At 41.1% G+C, this 22,392-nt stretch overlaps 2 protein-coding genes across 6 annotated transcripts in view; one reads left to right on the top strand and one right to left on the bottom strand.

Moving 5' to 3' along the window:
- Positions 1-50: 50 nt before the first annotated feature.
- On the bottom strand, positions 51-9,344 carry KIF20A (kinesin family member 20A). Its single transcript, XM_069484082.1, has 19 exons — positions 9,254-9,344; positions 8,455-8,640; positions 7,189-7,278; positions 6,970-7,089; positions 6,252-6,390; positions 5,942-6,129; positions 5,725-5,854; positions 5,348-5,542; positions 5,129-5,240; positions 4,954-5,022; positions 4,612-4,755; positions 4,302-4,467; positions 4,033-4,197; positions 3,764-3,903; positions 3,517-3,619; positions 2,997-3,195; positions 2,657-2,748; positions 2,290-2,427; positions 51-1,526 (listed from the first exon to the last, which is right to left on the bottom strand). Exons 2-19 carry the CDS (start codon positions 8,617-8,619, stop codon positions 1,209-1,211), a joined length of 2,673 nt encoding a protein of 890 aa, XP_069340183.1. The 5' UTR covers positions 8,620-8,640; positions 9,254-9,344; the 3' UTR covers positions 51-1,208.
- A 477-nt stretch (positions 9,345-9,821) lies between these two features.
- Positions 9,822-22,392, top strand: part of BRD8 (bromodomain containing 8) — a 34,150-nt gene continuing 21,579 nt past the window's right edge. For 2 of the 5 annotated variants that reach the window (XM_069483685.1, XM_069483684.1), the window contains exons 1-9: positions 9,822-9,858; positions 10,768-10,864; positions 18,392-18,461; positions 19,041-19,090; positions 19,318-19,440; positions 19,561-19,641; positions 20,070-20,134; positions 21,124-21,260; positions 21,805-22,023. In XM_069483685.1, coding sequence (XP_069339786.1) covers positions 9,840-9,858; positions 10,768-10,864; positions 18,392-18,461; positions 19,041-19,090; positions 19,318-19,440; positions 19,561-19,641; positions 20,070-20,134; positions 21,124-21,260; positions 21,805-22,023 — 861 coding nt within the window. In that variant the 5' untranslated portion in view covers positions 9,822-9,839. The remainder of the gene's footprint in view (positions 9,859-10,767; positions 10,865-18,391; positions 18,462-19,040; positions 19,091-19,317; positions 19,441-19,560; positions 19,642-20,069; positions 20,135-21,123; positions 21,261-21,804; positions 22,024-22,392) is intronic. The other 3 variants (XM_069483687.1, XM_069483683.1, XM_069483686.1) reach the window with 3 other exon arrangements.

Below are 22,392 nucleotides of genomic sequence, written 5' to 3'. Positions count from 1 at the left end.
ACAGCACTTTAGCACAGGCTATGCTACAGGACAAAGTTTTAATGCTGCTGGGAGTGGGAGAGAAGCAAGGGAGAAAAGTCAGTCACTCTACCTTCTGCTGGCCATAGGGGCACACTGAGTGCCCTAGGAAGAGGTCAGGGCAAAGGATAGTAATGACCTTGTTCTTGGATTTGCTGAGCATGACTCCCACTCTGATGTCAGAGATTAGGTTTAAATGGAGTGAAGCTATACATTTATTCACACTGTAGGGAGATAATCTTGCAAAATATTTTTGAGAAGGAGTCTTCTATAGTAAAAGCTTTCAAAGTGGAAGTACTTACTAAGTTAGATAAAAGGGCAAAACATGGCTATATTGTTAACTGTACTCCTACCAGAGCAAAGCAAGGAGGAAGGATTACAGATAACTTCATGGATATTGGAAACAACTTTTGTGACTATACAGATAATAAACTCACTTCAAGCTGGTCTGTTTTAATAAATTTTCAGTATAATTGTTTTTTCCCTATTTCCAACAGAATGTTTTTTCAGCCTTTATCTGTCTAGGACAAGGTAAAGGGAATCATTCTTGTGGTGCCCTTGGAGCATTTCAGGCTTGTGCATATGCATTTAGTAGGAGGTAATGTGCTGTGACTGTAATGTCCGCTGTAGTGAATTTGTACAGTAGATGCTATAGATCATTCTGAGCTCAGAGTCCAGCCTTCATTTTTAACCCAGGGACATTTGTTATCTATTCAGCTCCTAAGGTATGACACTTCATTTTATATTAAGGGAGATTTAGAATACCTAATGCCACTTGAATTCATTTCTTACTAAGCCTTCTTATTAGTAGCTGTACACTAGTTACTGGTCTCCACTGCCGTGCCTATGCAAGGCTCCCATGGGCCAGAATGATGTTTGATTTTCAATTTTTCTGCCCGTTTTTATAATTTCTTTTAATGATTTTGCTACATTTGGAATTCAAATAAAAGTGAACAATAATATCTTTAATATAACTTTCTTGTGTGCATAGAAACCACGTAAGTAAAAAAACATGAGATTACATAGGCGATTATAATACAAAAGAGAAAAAACAACTAGTGTCTGAGTATTGCATTCTGGATAGAGTTCCAGGTGTATGGTAAAGCTTAAAAGAGACCTGTTTCTTAAGGTGAAACACCTCAAGCTGACCCACCTCAGGGCAATGACTGCTCTTCTCCTTCCCTACAGCCTTAGTATTTTTTGCCAAAAGGCCCAGATCTAAGTAAAGGAGAGTGCCTCGAGCGTAGGATCCGTGCATAAGGGCTGCAGTCTGTCGAGCTTTGGCAGGTAGGTGTCCGGGGAAGTAAGTTTCGAAGGAATGGTTTCTTCCCTGGGGGTTGCTGGTTTGGTTGCTGGTTTTCCTGGTTGGCACCAAGGCGCTTTTTGGCAGAAGCCTGGCCTTGGAGTTTTAGCACCGTATGATACTGCTCAGCAATGCATGCTGCCTTCTTCCGAAGGTCTAGTTTCACTAGCATCATGTTATTCTGCAGCTCAGCCAGGGTCTGGTCCTAAGGAAGATCAATAAAGTTCCAGAAAACACATTTCTGTCTGGTATATTAGAAAAACAAGAAGGCAAGGTAATACTTATCGTCCATTATTAGTTACTAGTAACAATTGTTTCTTCAAAGATGAACTCTTTAAGGTCAGAGCTTATAACTGAACAGCGAGTATTTTCTTTTGAGACCAAAACATAAGCAGTGCTGACTAGGACATTTTCTAACACATAAGGTAATAGAAGCTCGAATATGTTTATTTAACTTCCAAGAGCCTCAGTCCCTAAGTTCTAAGCTATATATTTTTCCTTAACATTTTAACATCTCCGGAATCAAGATGCATCTTATTGATGAGAAATGTCATAGAGTAATTATTAATACTTTTTTCTTACTAGTACATAAAATAATGGTTTCGTCTAATCAGTGATATCTTAGATGAAATATAGTAGCATCTACCTTCCTAGGGTTATTATGACAGAGAAAATGCCTGCAAATTACTTAGCATAGTGCTTGGTACTTAGTAAATGCTTAAAAATAGTTATTTTGATATCGTAAGGAAATAAATTCAGCCTAAAAATATTTACTTTTCTCTTCTGGTCCTCATTTGCCTTCTTCTATATATATATACACACACACACATGCACGCGCGCACATATACACACAGACACACACACACACATGCACGCGCGCGCATATACACACACACACACACACACGCGCGCACATATATATGGGAGTGGGCTGGAAGGGAAGCACAGGGTATATAGGCTGCCCTAACCTGTTTGATTAAGATGTCATCACAAGTGGTCAAGGCTTGACGAAGTTTTCCTGCCCCAGTGCTGTGGCAACAGGCTCTTTCTGCTGCTTGGAGAGATTCACCAAGTTTCTGAAGTTCTGTCCGAAGCAGCCTTATATTCTGAAAAAGGGGGAGTAGGAATCAGATTGTGGCCAAGATCAACCAGGTTAGTGATCTAGAGAGATTTGAACAGAAGTAAAACTAGAAAGACTAGTCAGTTGAGTGAAATAGCCACTCTCCAGGACTGTGCACAGAAAACCATCTTGTCCTCATGTGAACCAGTGATAAAGAATGTTAGATGTTGGAAATTACCTAGATAAGGGCTTTGGTAGCAGAGAAAGGTAATTACCTTCTGGCCCTCCTCTAACTTCTTATCCACATCAATGGTGAAGGGCTTGGCTGAGGGTGGTGGTTCCAACATTTTCTGATACTTCTGCAGCTCTGAGGGGAGGAAACAGGAAACTTAAATATAGGGTTTTTCTAGCCTTAGACTTACCTCTTTAACTGAGTTAACAGTAGCTTGCCCCAAATATAAAAAGTGAGGCCATGTACGTCCTAGAGTAAAAGGTCAGGGGGATGTAGCTCACAGTTGAGGAAATTATGCTGGAGTGGGCGTCAGAAGGCCAGGTAACAGGTGAGTAACAGTTCTTCCCTGAGCTACTGTTAAGCTTCCTTCTTTCCTTCCTCACCTTCAGTGGTGGAGTTTAGCTCTGCTTTGCACTGTTGTAATTTAGCTTTAATGTCCTGGAGCTGCTGGGTAGAGGCAGAAGCTGCCAACCTTTGTGACCGTCGTAGGGACGATTCAGACCCTGATTGCTGACGGGCCACTGGCTGCTGCCTGGCTTCCTGCAAGAGAGCTTCTAGCTCTTCAATCTTTTCATCCCGCTCCTAAGAAGGAAGCAAAGAGTACAGTTCTATCCAGAGTCAGACAAATAGTGCAGGAACAGATGACTGAACAAAGGAACAAAAATACTTCCTGACACTCATGCCTTGAAATCCTGTTTGCCAGCACTTATACCATTTTCTGGCCAGCTAAACCCTTAATTCACCAAACATAGATTGAATATCTATCTATAAAGCACTAAGGGAAATAGGGAAATGTGAGTTATACATTCCTGTCTTTACCAGGGTTTATAAAATATGTTTACCTCAGGCAAGCTAGCAATGGAAATCTGAGCAGCTAGTTGAGGCTGGTTCAGGGAAACTTACCTGAATCTCTTCTTGGTAAAAACTTGTCAGGGACTCCTTGAGGATCTTTAATTTCTCTTCATACATTTCCTCCAATAGTTCCTTTTGGGTGTCCAAATGTTCACTGTTAGAAAGACAAAAAAAAAGAGTGAGTGAAGATTCTGAGGAGTGAACTTGGAAGACAGATCTTGAGACACAACTCCATCTCAGTCCCTGCTTCCCACCCTCTGTCCCATGTGAAGAGCAAAAGGGGTCATTCAGTCAGTACCTGCACCACTGTTCCCGTTGTTGCATCTGTTCCACCATCTCATTGCAAATTTCTTCACGGAGCTGCATCTCCAGCTGCAACTTTTCCTGTCGTTCTTTCAAGAGCAGTGCTTTCATGGCTTCTACCACCTGTAGGAGCTCCTAGGAGGGACACACATGTCAGAGGTCATCGGATGCCCATGCCCCAAAGTGGTATAAGCCCACGTGGAAGGCAGCATGGATAATGTGTAGCTGTTAAGTGGCTGTATCAAAGCTTTCTTGTATTCTTACCTCCTTGCTATACATGGAGATGTCAGCTTCATTTTCAATGTCATCATCAAGGCCTGGGTCTGCCTTGGCCCCTTTCTCTAAGTTGGGGGATGCCCGAAGACTATGTTCCTTGATGAACGAATGCAGGGATGGGAACCCTAGTTGCACAGGTGGGGCATGCACAAGCTGGAGGGGGAAAAATCATAATTGACTCCATAACTAGTTCCTAGTAACTTTCTTAAAGTTACCAGCTCAAAGTGAACACAACCATCACACCCATAGCTTCTCACCTGGCTAGCAATGGCTGAGAACTTTGCCACATGAAGAGTCTCATCATAGGTAGATGCACAGGGATTCACATTGACAATCATGCAGGAACGGCCTCGACCTGTGAAGAAGCCTTGGAACACTCGAGTCAACTTGCTGTCACGGAAGGGAACCAGGTTCTGCTTTGACCTGGCAGAGGATCAGAGATAATAGAGCTATTAGCAGAACTCCAGCCCTTGGGGTATGCCAACATTGTCCCCAGTGGTGACCAGGAAGCCTCTCAGCAAACTACAGAGCCCCAGGCCATCCCAGAGCTTACAGTTAAAAGCTCACCGGTTCTGCTGGTTTTGGCGCAGGGCAGCAATACAGCGGCCCAAGGTATGCAGAGAAGTGTTAATGTTTCCTGCTTCCTTCAGCCGTTCACCACTCTTCTGATCTTTGCAGCGCTCTGAGCCAGCCAGATCACAGAGTGACAGCCTAGAATGATGCACACACATAAAGACCTCACATGTTAGGAGACTTCTAGCCCTTTGTATAGTTCTGGAGGGGAGGGCCCACCGAGAATCTCTGTACACAAGGAAGGAGAAAAAGTAATTCCTCTGAGGACCTCCTCCATGCTTCCTGAACTATCATTTTATAGCCAAGAAGCCCAAATTTCTGAATTGAAAAACTTACTCGCTGATCTTAGGGACTATATCCCCTTCCCCCTGAAGGTGCAGGATCCGGATTGAGAAGATGCTATGACTGGAAGTTAAGAAAAAGAGAAAGGTCATTCACATCTTCCATGATCAGCCAGAGGACTAATGTTTCCTGGAAAACAGTGAAGGGTTTATTCTTATAACCCACTCACCTGCGGCTGGAGTTCTGGTTCAGGTGGGTGCTGGCAAAGCTTTGGTTCTTACGACCCACTTTCAGGAGTTTCCAAGCCTCCTCAGCATCTTGAACATGAATCCAATTGAGATCTGAGGCCAAAGGAGAGAAGAGCATAAGATGGGAACACCCAAATTTTTTCCTAGTCTCTCCCCAATTCTCCTCTAGGGATCATGCCAGCCCCCCCACATTCTCATACCTTTCACGTAGGGGTTGCCATTTTGATCCTCACATAGTCGCAGAGTCTGCCTCTTGCGCTGCTGGCTAGGTGGTTCTAACAGGTCATAAAGCAGTTCATTGTAGATCTCAAAGAAGGAGATCCAGATAGAGAAGCGAATGTCTGCTGGTACACTTACTGGGGCAGTATCTGGCTGTGCCCACTGGTGACTTGTTTCTGGGGAAGAAGCCAATGTACTGAGCATCAACCCTAGGAGCAGTCCCTCTCCCCTTTGGCCGGCAGGGGTTTTGGAAGGTGGAGCTCAGGTTGCAATCTCTGGTCTGCATACCTGGCAGCTGTTGGGAACAGGGAGTGGGTTCCTACTATTATTTGACACAGAGCCCAGTCCTGGTACATACCATCCAGCTGGCTACCGCTGGTAAACTGACTGGTGGAAGAGAGCCCAGCAATGCCACTGTCAAAGCTGATGCTGGTACCTGTCCGACTTTCAATGTAGACACTCCTCTTCAAGGAAGTGGACAGCTCCTCCTGGAGGAGCACAGGGAGAAGGTAAGCACAAGACTTTCCTGACATTTGTACCTCCTGCCTCTGCCTCCATGGATACAAACACTTTACCTCTTGGAGGCCTCCATTTAGCAAAGAAAGCTTCTTGATTTCCTCTTGTCGCATCTGCTTGCTGTCTAGCCAGATTACCTCATTGGAGAGTACTGGCTTCAGATCAGGTGTTGGATGAAGTTGGCCTTGGAGGCTACTGAAGATCAGAGCCAGGGACCGTGGGAGAATCCCTCCATCCTTGATGGTACCTAGAGACATACAAAAGATGGACAGCTGAGGAAAGTGCCTTTCTCCCCCTAACTCAGAGCATCAAAAGGTAGACATCACCACTACAGGCCAATAAGAAGTCCTGAGAAGGCTTTCAACTCACCTTGAATTGTGTGGGTTTTCCCGGAGTTGGTGACTCCATATGTATAGATGAGCCAGTTCTGCCCTTTGAGTACATCCTTTACCATCTCCTTCACGGTCAGGTTGAAGAAGGATGCTTGTCCCACTTCTGGCCCAAAGATCTAGAGACAGACCCAGTTTCTCAGAGGCCCATCCTTAATCTCCCACTTGCCTCCTGAGCAGAGGCAGCAGATGTTTCTTTTCCTGGGTGGTTGACTCTGGAAACCACTCAAGCAGATTCTTCCTGCAGTTCTGTCTGCTGTTCCCTAAACACTGATGATTCAATCATTCTTTGCTGTCCATCTTTCACCCAGATCAACAAAGACTTAAGGAATGCTATGCACTGCACTGAGCCTGATGCTGTACACACACAATGGGACAATATAATGGTCACAAGTGTGGGTTTTAGAGATGGGTGGATCTAACTCTAGCTATGTGGCTTTAGCAATATTACCTTCACCGATTCACAGTATCCTTGTCAGGAAAATAGGGATAACAATGATAAAAATAACAGAATTCTTGGGAATTAATGCACATAAATTATTGGACACATTGAATAACACATACTTAGGGCCCTCCAAAATTATAGATGTGCATATGTAAGGAACTCACAGTTGAGTAGAAAACCTTTTCCTCTAACGAGGGAATAAAGTTGCCCCTAAATGTTGGTCCCTTATTCACAGACTAGTACCCTCCCATACCTGGGAAAAGGTAAACCTGTGAGTGGCTTGACCAATTCCCCGCTCATTGCTCTTCAGGGCAAAGGAATCCTTGGGTGCTTGTAGAACAAGCGTCTCCACATTCTCAATACGGACACAACCCTGAGAAGGGGGAAAATATAGTTACAGAAGGAAACATTCCTGGAAATCTCTTCTGTACTGCATCATTCCACCCTAAATCCTCCCTCCTTAGACACTCACCTGATCCTCCTGTCGTTCCAACTCTAAAGGTAACAAGGGTCTGACCCTCAGGTATACTTTCACCTTCTCTGTACTGTCCTCAGATGTAACCTGTAGCAAAATTCCAGCCCACAACCACAGATTAAACTCAGCAGTTACTTCTGAGCAAATGAGCAAACATAGCACAGTTCCTAGGAATCATGGTAACACTACCCCAATTCTACCTCAAATGTCTCTGTGCAGCTACTCTTTGGTTCCCTAATCATTCCAAGCCACATGGACTTTTTTACTACTTTGTTACCCTTCTTTGTCTCATCATTATCTGCAAACCTGGCTTGCCACACTAATGATCTGAATTAGAATTGGTTGACTGGTATGAAAATCAGTATGTGATACTAAAGCAAAGCATAGTAGTTAAGCACCTTGGAGGCAGACACACATGAATTTGAGTCCCAAGTTCCTTAAATTCTCTTTGCCTCAGTTTCCTAACCCATAGAATGGGTTTAATAATAACACCCACCTCATTCATTCAATAGATATTTAAAGAGTGCCTACTATGGCCCAGGAACACTGAGAGGCTCTGGCAGTCCATAGTGAGGGACATTATCAAAGACCCTGCTCTCATGGAACTTTATAAGTTTCTAAGAGAAAATATATAAGAATAAAATGAACCAATGTATGTTAATGCTTAGCATAGGGCCTAGTTCAGTGGTTCTTGACCAGGCTATTTCACCTACAAGGGCCATTTAGCAATGTCTGGAGACATTTTTTGGTTGTCAAAAGTGGGAAATTTAGTGGGTAGAGTCCAGAAATGCTGCTAAACATCTTACAATGCACAGGAAAGCCCCCTATAACCAAAGAATTATCTGGCCCCAATATCAGTAATGCTGAGACTGAAAAACCCTGGCCTAGCAGAAAGCAAGGCTCAATAAATGGAAGGTATGGTTGATATTATTAAAATCTAAATGTACATTCCGCCTACTTAATGTCAGTATGACTTGTGTAAATTATTTAACACAACTGGGCCTCATGATGAAGAGACAACTATTATCCTTCTGTCAGAGATTAACTGGAGAGCATGCACTTGAGGGTATTTCATTAATGCAATGCAAATAATAGTGCTTATGAACACACAACTCTACATTTTTTACTTGCCATGCCCTTAGTTTTGAATTGATCTCTCAGACCTTCAGGATTGCTGGTCTTTGACCTCATGCTGTCCTGTATGGACAACTGTTAGGCTGAGGATATTACTTTCTGCCCCAAGCCACTCCCCAATTCCTTTACCTGGTGCTTGTCCTCCAGGGAGGCAGAGATGACAGAGCAGTCTGACAGTAGGTCCTTGCGTATCACAGACCCCAAATCTGCAGCTGTGGACTCAAACATGGGGGAGACTACGACATCCTCATCCGACAGCAAGCCGGCTGGTGGGGAAAGGATCCCTTGTGACATAACGGCAGGGGAAGCCCAGGCCTAAAAAGAGACAAGAGTGGGTAGGGAGAAGAACCATAAAGCAGTGGTCCCCAACCTTTTTGGCACCAGGGACCGGTTTCATGGAAGACAATTTTTCCACGGACGGCCGTGGAGAGCGGGGTAGCGCTGAGCTCTGTGGCTCAGTCCCTAACAGGCGGCGGACCAGTATCGGTCCGCAACCCGGAGGTTGGGGTCCGTAGCAGTAAGGGACAGAAGGGGTTGAGAATTCTAGGTAAGAAACAATTCCCTTGCCCCAGGACAGCCGGTCCTGCTGACTGAATTACTACTCCCTTTTCCCTCCAATTACGCAAAGCGTAAGGGAAGGAGAGAACGAGTTAATTATTTAATTCCGCTTAAGGCGGCATTTCTGAACACGGACGGGAATCAACAGCAGCTATCTGGTTCCAAAAGCAGAAGGCAATGCTCCAAGAGGGTGCCTCTGCCGCTGTTGCTGTGGAGGTGGTGTCAGGACCCCTAGCATCCTCCAACCTCCCCCCAGGGCCCACAGTACGCTATTAAGAAAAAAAGAGATGGCTGCAGCTCTGCTTTCTGAAGGCCTATTCCGCGCGGGCAAAAGCTGGTAACACGGGCTCCAGCCCACCCGCACACTCACCCGAAGACGTGACACTGGCTTCTCCTCGGGTACTGGCCCACTCACGCCCGGCTGCCGAACCCAGACTTTCGGAGCCCGAGAGCACAACTCCGCCCACGAGGTACAGCTTTCTCACCGATAAATATTTTAAATTACGCGCGGCGTTAGTTCGGCCAATCAGCTAGCGACGCCTGCAGCTACCAATCAGCGTAAGGGAAGGGGGCGGACTAGATTGGGAAGCCGTTAACTTCAGCTTCACCTCTCAACTCAACCGGTTGGGTCCGGTTTACCAACCGTCGCGAGTTCGGAGTTTGTCCTGGGATTCTTCCCACTTAACCCTTTTCCTTGAATCCTAGACATTTCTCTCCTAAGAAGCCAAAAGGAAATCTTGAGGCTTTAGCCGCCATCCCTTGTCCTTCCGTAGCAACACTCCTTCTGAGGAGCGCCAAAGATAACTGGCTCAGGCCGCTTGCTTCGTCGTGGGTAGCAGGGAAACTCCGTTTCCCAGGAGGCACTGCGAACCAACGCCTACTCTATTTCCCAGAGTTCCCTGGTTTCGGTCCTACCAGACTGTTTCTCCTCCGAGGTTGGAGACTTCGGGGCCAAGATGGCGACAGGAACCGGCAGTGAGTATGAGTCGCTCTTGCGTGGAAGGCCTTTGTAGAGTCGAGGCGAGGCACCACATTTGTGTTACACTCTTAGGGAGTGGCAGAAGTGTTTTGCCTGAGAGCCTAGGGTTTTCAGAGACCTGAGCTCGACGGCGTCGTGAAGGCCAACGTTTGGAGGCCCAGAAACCTAGGGTCTTGTGTCTCAGGGAGGGAACGGAGGTTTGAGATAAGCAACTCAGTGAATCCTTGTATGGCAGGAGCTCTGCGGGGTAAGCCATAAGGCACTCTAGAAACTTGGGCGTGCAGACGAAGAGATGTTGTGAGCCATATGGAGTGGCCGGCATCTCAAAGAGCCATTCATTTTCTGACCAGCATTTGTGAGCTTGTGGAAATGGAGTCTTTTTAACGATGAGCTTTTTCTGCCACTGAGGAAATTGCGTTTCATGCATTTCAGCCAGTTTTCTCTGTTTCATGGATAGAAAAGGTCTTTCAGGGCTGACAGTTGGTGGGGAGGGGCTGAGAGAAGTAAACAAGTTTATGCTAAGAGGGAGGCGGGCGGTAGGAGGGGCTGGCCGCTCGGAATCTTGGGAAATAAGACGTTGCTTTCAGTTTGGAATGAAAATGCAGTATTCTTAAAACTGAGGCTTTCTATAGAACTGTTGAATCTAGCATTCCCTGTTTTTTAATAGAACGGAGCTTGAAGCCATGGCATTTGAAGAAATAAAATGTTCTCCTATAATTCGCGTCCAACTAATAAATACCGCCTCCAGTGGTGGTGTTTCACTGGACAGGTGAAAATCAAAATTTGGTGATAGGAACTCACTTTGCCCTAACAAGTTGGGATGTTTTGTGTTAGGCTTTTAGTCCTCCTTCTGGGGCTCAGAACTACCGTCTTAGTGGTTGTCTATAAGCCTTCTTTCCTTTCAGAACACAAGCTGCTGAGTACTGGCCCCACAGAACCATGGTCCATCAGAGAAAAGCTGTGCTTGGCATCTTCTGTCATGAGGAGTGGAGATCAAAATTGGTAAGGATCTCAAATTAGTTCCACTTGAGAACTAAAAAAAATAGAGAACATAGGGAAACTGTAAATGCTTTTTGGAACAAAGCAGACTAATCATAATTAAATACAGAATTTTGAGATGGACTTGAAAATAAACTCAGGCCCAAGGCCTACAAGAAAAAAAAATGGTGAGGTATCTAGGATGTCTCCTTCGTTAGGTCTTAGAAATTGTTGGGCATTTTTTCATACTGGTGGAGTCCTATAGTTAATCATATTAAGCTTTAAGTAGCATTTCTTTTTTTAACAGCTGTATTGAGATATAATTCACATACTGTGAAATTAGCCTACTTAAAAGTGTACAGTACAATGGTTTTTAGTATATTCACAGAGTTGTGTAACTATCACCACAATATAATTCATTTATAGTTTTCATTTTTGTTTTCCCTGAAAGAAACCCCTTACTCGTTAGCTGTCACTCCACATTCTTCCCTCCTCCCTACCTCCAAGTAACCACTTATCTACTTTCAATCTTAAGATTTGCATATTCTGGACATTTCATATAAATGAAATCATATAATATATGGTCTTCTGTGACTGATTTCTTAATCACTTAGCATAACACTTTAAGGTTCAGCCATGTGTAAGGTATATTAATATATCATTCCTTTTTATGGCTGAACAATGGTCTATTGTATGAGTATACAACATTTTGTTTATCTGTCATCACTTGATGGATATTTGGGTTGTTTCCACTTTTGGATTTTTTGAATAACGTTACTATGAACATTTGTGTACAGGTTTTATGTGGACAATGTTTTCAATTCTGTTTTCCACCAAAGGAGTGGAGTTGCTGGGTCATATGTTAACTCTGTTTCACTTTTGAGGAATTGCCAAACTGTTTTTCAAAACAGACACATCTTTTGACATTTCCACTACCAGTAAATGAAGGTTCCAATTTCTCTACATGCTCGAGAACACTTACCGTCTTTTTGATTGTAGCCATGCTAGTGGATATGATATGGTCTCATTGTGGTTTTCATTTACAGTACTCTGATGGCTAATGTTGGAACATCTTTTCATGTGCTTATTGGCCACTGTATATCTTCTTTAGAGAAATGTGTACTCAGTCCTTTGCCTGTTTTAAATTGAGTTACTTTTATTATTGAATTGTAAGAATTTTTTATGTATTCTGGACATAAGTCTTTTAGCAGATGATTTGCAGATATTTCTCCTTTTCTGTGTGTTCTCATTTCCCTTTCTTGATTGGCATTGGTTGTAACATAAAGTTTTTAATTTTGATGATTTCCAGTTTTCCAGATTATCTGTTTTTTCTTGCTTGTGTTTTTGGTGTCATAGCTAAGATATCATTTACTTCTGTTTTATTTTAAGAGCTTTATGGTTTTATCTCTACACATTTAGGTCTTTGATCCATTTTGAGTTAATTTTTGTGTATGTTGTGAGACAGGAGTCCACCTGTATTCTTTGGCATGTAGATAACCGACTATCCCAACACCATTTGTTGAAAAGACGTTTTTTCTCTGTGGAATTGTCTCGGTACCCAGTATTTAAGTGCCAAGGAATGGGACTGCGGTTTCCATTTTTTTTTTCTTTTGGTGACCAGGACATACCCTTTTTCATTTTTAATATTTGTCTTTTTTCTTTCTCTTTTTTACTTTAGGATCTGAAGATGCCCTTTAATTGTCTAAAGCCTTATAATCATTTAATAAGCAAATTTGTGTTTATATGGTACCTTTCTACTATAAACATTTAAATGAATTTACAAAAGCATCATTACTGGTCATACTTAGCATTTCTGCAACTTTATATATTTTTCAAATGACTTTTCAAAGATGATTCTGAATTAAAACAAGCAAATCTCGTTCAGTTAATTAATAATTCAAACACAAAGCATCACTGTAGTTTAAATTGTTCCAGGATCTGATCACTCTGTGACAATATCTGACATTTCAATATCTCTCAAAAAATTTGGTAAGGCATGGTGGCTCATGCCTATAATCCCAGCACTTTGAGATGCTGAGGCGGGAGGATCACTTGAGGTCAGGAGGTCAAGACCAGCCTGTGCAACATCTCTACAAAAACTAAGAAAAAATAACTGGACATGATGGCATGTACTTGTAGTCCTGGCTACCTAGGAGGCTGAGGCAGAAGGATCCCTTGAGCCCAGGAGTTCGAGGTTGCTAGCATGGGCAATAGAGCAATAGACCTTATCTCAAAAAAAAAAAAAAAAACCACATAAAAAATTGGAGAAATTTTTTTTTTTTTTTGAGACTGTCTCACTCTGTTATCCTGGGTAGAGTGCAGTAGTGTATTTGTAGCTCACTGCAACCTCAAACTCCTGGGCTCAAGGGATCCTCCTGCCTCAGCCTCCTGAGTAGGTGGGACTACAGGTGCACACCACCATGCCCAGCTAATTTTTCTATTTTTTGTAGAGACAGGGTTTTGCTCTTGCTTAGGCTGGTCTCAAACTCCTGAGCTCAAGCAGTTTTCCCATCTTTGCCTCCCAGAGTGCGTGTATTACAGGTATGAGCCACTGTGCCTCGCCAAGAAATACTAAAATTATTTACTTGAAATTATATATAAGTCTCTTTGAAATATCTTTAATTAATTATAAGGTTATATTTTAATAACAAAGTTTTAAATAGATTAGCAAGAAAGATTTTGAAAAAAAGTGAACCTTCCTGTCTTTTAATTCAGTGGATCTGCTTTAGCCTTTGCCTTTGCTCAGGCTGAGTTACTTTGACTAATGAGTACAGAGTCAATCCTGTGCTTAGTCTTTCTCTGTCAGGTAAGATAATGAAGAATGTTTCCCCAACATATAAATACATTTATAGAACCTGATTAATAACTAGAAGAAAACACTTTTTAAAACTTAAGTTGTGAGCTTCTTAGAAATATTTTTAAAAATTAATCCAGTTTGGCCGGGCGTGGTGGCTCATGCCTGTAATCCTAGCACTCTGGAAGGCCGAGGCGGGTGGATCGCTCGAGGTCAGAAGTTCGAGACCAGCCTGAGCAAGAGTGAGACCCCGTCTCTACTAAAAATAGAAAGACATTATATGGACAACTAAAAATCTATATAGAAAAAATTAGCCGGGCATAGTGGCGCATGCCTGTAGTCCCAGCTACTCAGGAGGCTGAGGCAGTAGGATCGCTTAAGCCGAGGAGTCTGAGGTTGCTGTGAGCTAAGCTGATGCCACGGCACTCACTCTAGCCTGGGCAACAAAGTGAGACTCTGTCTCAACAACAACCAAAAAAAAATTAATCCAGTTAAACATCAATTCTATTGAAATCACTGGAAAGAAAAATAAATGTCACTTATTGAACAATTAGAATTATTATCAATACAAAGCATGATCATACTAATTTAACCATAAGCCAATCCAAACTCTAGTCAATATTAAGTCCTGTTACATGGGATAGAGTTATGACATATGTACTGCCCCCAAAATAGAGAAACAACCAGACTTTAATCTGTGCCCTATTTTTCTTTCTCATTCCATCAAAAATTGTTTGGGACCAGAAATACATTTCTTGGGGGGTCTCTAAGTGCCCAGTAGGATATCATTTCCCCTATTGAAACTTTTGTTCTTTTTGGCACCTAGATATCTAAGAAGGGAATCCTGGGTTGGATCTGCTTTTTACCCAGACAGTGCATGCAGTCTAGTTACATGCAGTTGCTCTGTGGTGTTGGCAGAGCTATCATCATTTTACCTTCTTCTCTGTCAGCCCCTTGCCCCATTTTTTTTTTGCATCATCCATTTTGAGTATAACTGTGACCTTTGTGACAGAATTTGATACTGTACTGATATGATTATCCTGCTTTCTAGCATTTTTTGTTTTTTAAACCTAATTTTTGAAGTAATACATGGCCACTGCAGAAACAAAAACACAACAGAAAAAGTAACAGCAACAAAGAAATGGCTCAAAAATTTGAGTTTGTTTCTCTCACTTATAAAGGAATTCTAGAGGTAGGCAGTCCACAGCTGTAAAAGCAGCTTCATAGTGACAATAAGGAGTCAGGCTCTTCTCTTCCTGCTCCACCTTCCTTGGCACATAGTTTATCTTCTGGTTACCTCATGGTCCACAGTGGCTGCTTGAGTGAGCTTCAGTTATGACATCCTTGTTCCATGCAATAAGAAGGAAGAGGGGTAGCGAGAAAGGTTACACCCATTCCCTTTTCTTTTAATAGCTTTTTTGTGGTATAATTGATGTGCAATAAACTGTAAGTATTTAAAGTGTAAGAAATGGTACTTGTGACGTATGTATACACATGTGAAACAAGCTATCCACACTCAAGATAATTATTACAGTGTCCATCAATGGATGAATGGATAAAGAAAACGTGTATATATATATAGACAATGAAATACTATTCAGCCTTAAAAAAGAAGGATTTCTGCCATTTGTGACAACATGGATGAACCTGGAGGACATGTTAAGTGCAATAAGCCAGACACAGAAAGACAAATGTCACAGCAGAGTAGAATGAGGGGCTGGGGATATGTTGGTTTAAAGGAATAAAAATTTCAGTTAGATAGGAAGAATAAGTTCAAGAGATCTATTGTACAACACGGTGATTGTAGTTAATGACAATACATTGTATTCTTGAAAAATGAACGCTAACACAGTAGATGTTGTGTTCTTACCACAAAAATGATAACTGTGAGGTAATACATATGGCTAGATTAAGTTAATCTACAATGTATATATACTTGAAAACATACTGTACACAATAAATTCATACAGTTTGTCAGTTAAAAAAAAGGATAATTATGACAAGTAAAGGGCTCAAGACATATAAAGTCCAAGTTTTCTTTAGTATGTTGAGGTTCCTTATCCTATTCTATGGGAATCTCTCTTTACAGTTTGACATGTGTCTTTGCAGATATTTTTCAATGCATAACTTGTATGCATATTTAAGCTTAAAAAAAAGAACAGGAACATTATATATACACAGTTTTCAACTTTTTTTTTTAACCCCTCCCCCAATCAACTTTTTTTTTTTTAATTAAAACGATGTCATTGGCCTTTTCTTATGCCAGTAGTCTAGATTTTTAACTTGTTCTTTTAAAAGACTCAATAGTATTCTGATTGGATCTATCATAATTTGTTTTAATTCACTTTGGATGGATATTTAGGTTTACAGCTTTCTGATCTTTGAATCAGTATTTCTGTAGGCTATTTTCCTAGAAGTGAGATTGCTAGATCTAAGGTATATATATTCTGAAGTTTAAGAATCTTCCTTCATAGACACTAAACGTCACAAAGTTTTTCTAGTTAAAATGTTCATTGTCTAATTTCTTTCCCCTTTATCAATGGTATATGTAACTGCTAGTCGTATCTTCATGTCACTCTTTGATAAAACCAGTATTAGCATGATTTGATATTCTAGCTAGTAGCAAATCTGACTTGTTTTATTAGCCTAGTAGATTATAATAGGAAAATGTACAGCTCCCCTTATACTTTTTTGAACTATTGAAAATAGCTCAATAGCTTCTTTTATTGCTTTGAGGATTCTGGACTGAAGACATTTATCCTAGCAGCTAAAAGAGAAGACATAAAGTAGTATAAGCATTGGTGAGCAAAACCTTGTGACTGTCGCTGTCATCGTAAGCATTGACTTTTCTGCTTCTGTTTTCTTTTTTCTTCTTTTCTCTCTGTTTTTTTTTTTTTTGAAACAGGGTCTTACTCTGTTGCCTGGGCTAGAGTGCAGTGGCGTCATCATAGCTCACTGCAACCTCAAATTCCTGGGCTCAAATGATCTTAGTGCCTCAGCCTCCCAGGTAGCTGGGACTACAGGTGTGTGCCACCACGCCTGGCTAATTTTTCTATTTTTTGTAGAGATGGGGTCGGGGTCTTGCTCTTGCTGGGGGCGCTGGTCTTGAACTCCTAACCTCAAGTGATCCTCCCGCCTTGACCTCGCAGAGTGCTAGGATTACAGTGGTGAGCCACTGTGCTCACAGTCAATCTTAAGTTGAGTGAAGTTGAACATCTTCATATGTTAAAGAGCCACTTGTATTTCCTTTTCTATAAACTGTCCTTTCCCATTTTTCTATTTGATGATTAGCCTTTGTTTTTAGTTTGTGGGAGTGGTTCTTATATATTAAGGTGATTAGTCATTTGAGCAACAGGATGCATTTGTTTCTTTTTTTAACCAGTGTGCTAATTTGCTTATGGTGGCATTTTTACATTAAGACTTTTTAAATGCAGTGTATTTACTGGTATTTTTCTTCTGTGGCTCCTGGATTTTGTAACAGAATTAGAAAATTATTTCCGTCTGAGATTATAAAATAATTCTTTAACTTTTTAAAAAACATTTTAATCTTTGATCCATTTGGGGCTTTTCTTGGCATAAGGTGTGAAGTTCAGATCAAGTTTTATTTTTTTCCTGATAGCTATCCATATAACAATATTAAAGTAAACTTTTTATAAAGGAAGAGAGCTCTGAGATACCATTATCTCAACACAAAATTAAACTTTTTTCTTTTTAAGGTTATGAAATATTTCAACCCCATAGAGAAGTGTAGAGAACAATATAGAGTAGCCATGTACCCCTTACCTGGATTTAACAAATCTTAATATTTAATAATTTTGGTAATTATTAATAATTTAAAAATTTTAATATTTTTCTTTGTTCTTAAAAAAGAAATAAACAGACACAGTTAAAGCCCCAATATACTCTTCTGAGATCCCATTCCAGTGAAACTGTTTTCATTTTTGCCTGTCTTCTTTCTTTGACTTTATACCTACAACTTTTTTTTTTAAGAGATGATGGGGTCTTACTGTATTGCCCAGGCTGGACTTGGACTCCTAGGCTCCAATGATCCACCTGCCTCGGCCTCATAAGTAGCTGAGCCTATAGGCATGTGCCACCACTCCCAGCTCCTTACAACTTTTTTAAAGGCTGTGTGATTGCAGTCATAGCAGAAAATTGTCATCTTTTTTCAATTAATAGTATATTATAAATATATTCAACAGTGCTAACTGTGTTTCATTATTATTTTTAGGGGGTGTTTAATATTTCATAGAGTTGAGGTGCTATAAGTTAGACATCCTCTTGTGGGCATTTAGGAAAAATTCAACTGTTTATCAGTCTGATCAAATCTACATGAACATCTTGGTGCTTTCTTCTTTTGTTGAATTATAGCCTTACATTACATTCCCAGCAGCTGTTTTAGTGGATTAAAAGATAACATTTTTGGTTCTGGAATGTATTACCAGTTGCTTTTCAAAAGAACCAAACCAGAGCAAAATTGACATAAAAATATTTTCCCAAGTGAACACAAATAATACTTTACCAGGTGTACTTTACTTCACCTAGTAAACATAACATCCAGGAAAACTGTTTGGCAATGACTCTTTCTCTCTAGATGACTTTTAAGTAGTTGTATTATTTTCCATAGTCAGATATTCCAGAAAACTTCTCAGTGGCAGTTTTTTATTCCAAAATTTGAACTCCAGACCTTGAATTCTTAACATACTTCTTTCATTCTTTTCTGCTTCGTGTGTAATAAACCTTTTCTCATTTTATAGGGTATCAGTTAGCAGAGCAATCAAGCCTTTTGCAGAACCTGGCCGCCCTCCAGACTGGTTTTCTCAAAAAGTAAGTTTCCAAGCAAGTGTTCTACCTATTAGAGCAGTCTTTGAAATGTGAAGTAGGTTCTTCACTAGGTCTTGTCTTTTAATTACAAGGCTTTTAGACCATGAAGTGGGAGAATAATTGAGAATGCCTTTTCCTTTTTCCCACTGTTTACTAATTCATACGTGTATGCTCCTATTATAAGCTATCATCAGTGTAGCGTAACAGTTAAGAGCCTAAGCTTGAGAATTAGATCTGGGTTGAATATGACTCCACCTCAAAATTTTGGACTGAGATCCTCAGTTTTCTCATTTGTAAAATAGAGATAAGAGTTGCTTCAGGATTGTCGTAAAGTTAATTGAGGTAATAAATGTAAAGCACTTAGCACAGATTTTAGCTGTAAATATTGGCTAATAAGTTGCTTTCCCCAAATACACAAACTCCAGGCCCGAAAATTCCCTGTTTCTGTGTCCTGGTATTGATTATTTTGAACTGATTTGATTACAGGTTTATTTGCCTTGCTAGAAACCACTCACATGTTCTCTACTTTGAAAGGTCATTCCTTTCCAGGCTTGCTCATCACATTTTCACTTTTTTCCTTAGCATTGTGCTTCCCAATACTCAGAGCTTCTAGAGACAACTGAGACCCCAAAGTGAGTACAAAGCCAGGTACTTCAGCTAAATCCCTTTAATGGAGAGTGTTTACTAAGGAAGTCTGGTTTATATCTATTTCTAATTACTGGGTGATAAAAGTATAGCAGAAATTATCTATGGTTAAGTGGTAAAGAGGGCTCAAAGAAAGCATATGGATGTGGAAACAAATGTTCTTGTTTTCAAATATTGATTTTTTTTTTTTTTTTTTTTTTTCAATTTTTCACAGACGGAAACGAGGTGAAAAGGGAGAGGTAGTAGAAACTGTTGAAGATGTCATTGTTCGGAAACTGACTGCTGAGCGAGTTGAGGAGCTAAAGAAAGTGATAAAGGAAACCCAGGAGAGATACAGGTATTTATCAGAATGTGAAAAGGCTGGGAAAGACAAAAGGGGCTGACTTTGGGATTGGTCAGAATTTTTAAAACAGCAGATTAAAAAACCCAGTCAACTTACCTCTCTTTCTTCCTACAGACGGCTAAAAAGAGATGCAGAACTAATTCAAGCTGGACACATGGACAGCAGACTGGATGAGCTTTGCAATGACATTGCAATGTGGGTTATATTATATTGTTCTTCCATCTATACTCCTTTCTTTCTTTTTACCTTCTTTCCCCCTCTGGTAATCTGCCTGTTTCTTCCATCACCATCCCTGTAGACTTGAGACAGATTCTGGAAGGGCAAAGCTGCAGAGTGGCCTGCTGGCTTGGGGTGGGAGGGAGTAAATCATAGAAGGTAATGTGATAGAACATTTCAGTATGAGAACACACTTAGTTTTAACTTAAAAGTGGCTCTAGTTTGCCTGAGTGAAGAATTGAGAGTTAGACAGTATACCCCAATTCTCTGTTTTGATGATTTGAATTTCTGGTTAGGCCTTTCCTCCAGAAAGTGCTGATCTGGCAAAAAATTTCTTTGTGAGAGCACTGTGAAGTATGGGGAGGAGCTAGAGCTGGCTAGCATCTAACACTTAATTCCCTGTTTAGGAAGAAGAAATTGGAGGAGGAGGAGGCTGAAGTAAAAAGGAAGGCTACAGATGCTGCATATCAGGGTAAGATGGAACCTAGTGCTTCTGTTTAGCAATTGATTATACAGTACTACATGCTAATGACAGTTGAAGATTTATTTTGTAACATGGAATCTACCAGCTCAAATTCACTTGCATACTTTTCTCTGTTATCTTTTCTTGTAACAAAATAAAAACTTAATATTTTCTTCCCTTAATGTCCAGGAAGAACCTCTTAGAAAATGAGCTCTGCTTATATCCCACTAGACTTCAAATTGACTTTTAGGACAAAGATGTGATAATAAGACATTGAACATAATTAAGCTTTTAGCAGTCAGGGGCCTGTGTAAAGATTGAAAATAGCTCAGTCATTGGATGAGGGGAGGAACTTAAGCATTTGTAGCTCTAGGAATACATGATGTGAGCCAATGACCAATGAGGTCTTTCCCCCCTCTTTCTCAGTTATCTATTTTTCTTAAGAGACGGGGTCTCCGTCTCGTAGACTGGGGTGCAGTGGTACAGTCACAGCTCACTGCAACCTCAAATTCCCTGTCTCAAGTGATCCTACTACCTCAGCTTCCCAAGTGGCTGTGACTAGGTGCAAGCACCACACCCAGCTAATATTTTTTATTTTTTGTAGAGACAGGGTCTTACTATATTGCCCAGGCTGGTCTTAAACTCCCGGGCTCATGTAATCCTCTTGCCTCCGTATCCCAACGTGCTGGGATTACAGGCGTGAGCCACCACATCTGGCCTTTTCCCCCTTCTTAAAAGAAAAATCTTAAGTTGCTGAAGAGGATATTGAAGAGTGTTTAAAGCACTCTCTCATCTCTAGGACCTGTGGGATAATTAAACCAGTTTGCTTAGTGTGAGAATTGCCCTTTGGAAAAATTAAAGCTTTCTAATCCAAATTCATAATGCTGCTTTAGTAATGCAGCATTCCTATTTGTCCTTTATTGTATAATAGCAGAGTAGTGTCTAGTTTCATTTATTTACTCTTAAAGATTTGGGCATTGTTCTAATTTCTGTTCTAGCTCGTCAAGCAGTAAAAACACCGCCTCGGAGGTTACCTACTGTGATGGTCCGCTCTCCTATAGATTCTGCCTCCCCAGGAGGTGATTATCCACTTGGGGACTTGACTCCAACCACTATGGAAGAGGCCACCTCTGGGGTGAGTATATTTCCATCCATGGGAATTGATCAGACAAGGGGCAATCAGCCAGCAGAGAGCTGAGTGATGAGGAAACCACTTTTGGCCTGGAGGCAACTTCCTCTCTTGGTCTGAATGTTAAAGATTTAATTTACCCTGTTCTGTGTTCCAAGATAAGAATGGACCTAAAAACATTGAGGCTTTTGACCTTTTGAGAGATAGGTAAAAGACTATGTTAAGGAATTGTTTGCTAAGTGTACTAGTTTTATGAAATTCCTGCAGAAATAAGGAACACTTTCCTTGTAAATAGAATATTGATAGTGGGTAAGGAGTTTGTTAAAGGCAGATTGGGTGGAATGGTTGGATTATTGTGGGTTTGAGTGGTTGAAAGCATAAAAGTTTTGGGGAAGAAAGAGGTATGGCTGAAAGCAGGAGGGATAGAGGGTTTCTGGGGAATTCCACTCAGGACTAATAAAGTAATAGTTAGACACACTAACCCATCCAGATTAGTAGGGAACCTTCCATAGTTTGAGAAATCAGATAAAGGTTCTCTGTTGTCTCTTAGGTAACCCCCGGGACTTTGCCGAGTACCCCAGTCACCTCGTTTCCTGGGATTCCTGACACCCTTCCTCCAGGCTCTGCACCCTTAGAAGCCCCCATGACCCCAGTAACAGATGATTCACCCCAGAAAAAGATGCTTGGACAGAAAGCAACTCCACCCCCCTCCCCTCTGCTGTCAGAGCTCTTGAAGAAGGGCAGCCTCTTGCCTACTAGCCCCAGACTGGTATGGAGACTTCTGTGGGTGTTTGAGAGCTGTGGTGATTTAGTACTTGGAAGGGAGTACCTGGGACCTAAAACGTGACATGGGGAAAAAAAGTTCAAAAGAGGAAGAGATCTCCTAGTTAAATGTTAATTTTTTAAAAAATACACTAAGTGGATAGTATCCTTGGGTCCTGAGTTATCTGAACCACAATTGTTTTGGTTCTCTTCTCCAGAGAACCCGTGTCAAATAAGTTTAGAGTTTCCCTTGGGTCTTAACTATGGATGTTACCTATTAGTTTTCATGGAGTTTTATCAACTGCTGGAGCTTTTTTGGGAAGTGGTAGTAAAGGAAAGCTTGAGTGTAGCCTTCACCTCTATTCTTCCCTGGTAG

This window comes from Eulemur rufifrons, chromosome 10 (assembly GCF_041146395.1).
Source record: "Eulemur rufifrons isolate Redbay chromosome 10, OSU_ERuf_1, whole genome shotgun sequence".
Taxonomy (NCBI): domain Eukaryota; kingdom Metazoa; phylum Chordata; class Mammalia; order Primates; family Lemuridae; genus Eulemur; species Eulemur rufifrons.
Note: the sequence above shows the minus strand (reverse complement) of the source record. Positions and strands in the feature narration are given on the sequence as shown.

What these genes read in the sequence shown, in the direction of transcription:
- KIF20A (XM_069484082.1), bottom strand. Translation starts at nt 8,619, where the DNA reads ATGTCACAAGGGATCCTTTCCCCACCAGCCGGCTTGCTGTCGGATGAG. An exon ending in CAGCGGTAGCCAGCTGGATG is followed by an intron (nt 5,543 to 5,724) that starts GTATGTACCAGG and finishes CTTCTTCCCCAG; the next exon opens with AAACAAGTCACCAGTGGGCA. An exon ending in CGCCAAAACCAGCAGAACCG is followed by an intron (nt 4,468 to 4,611) that starts GTGAGCTTTTAA and finishes ATCCTCTGCCAG; the next exon opens with GTCAAAGCAGAACCTGGTTC.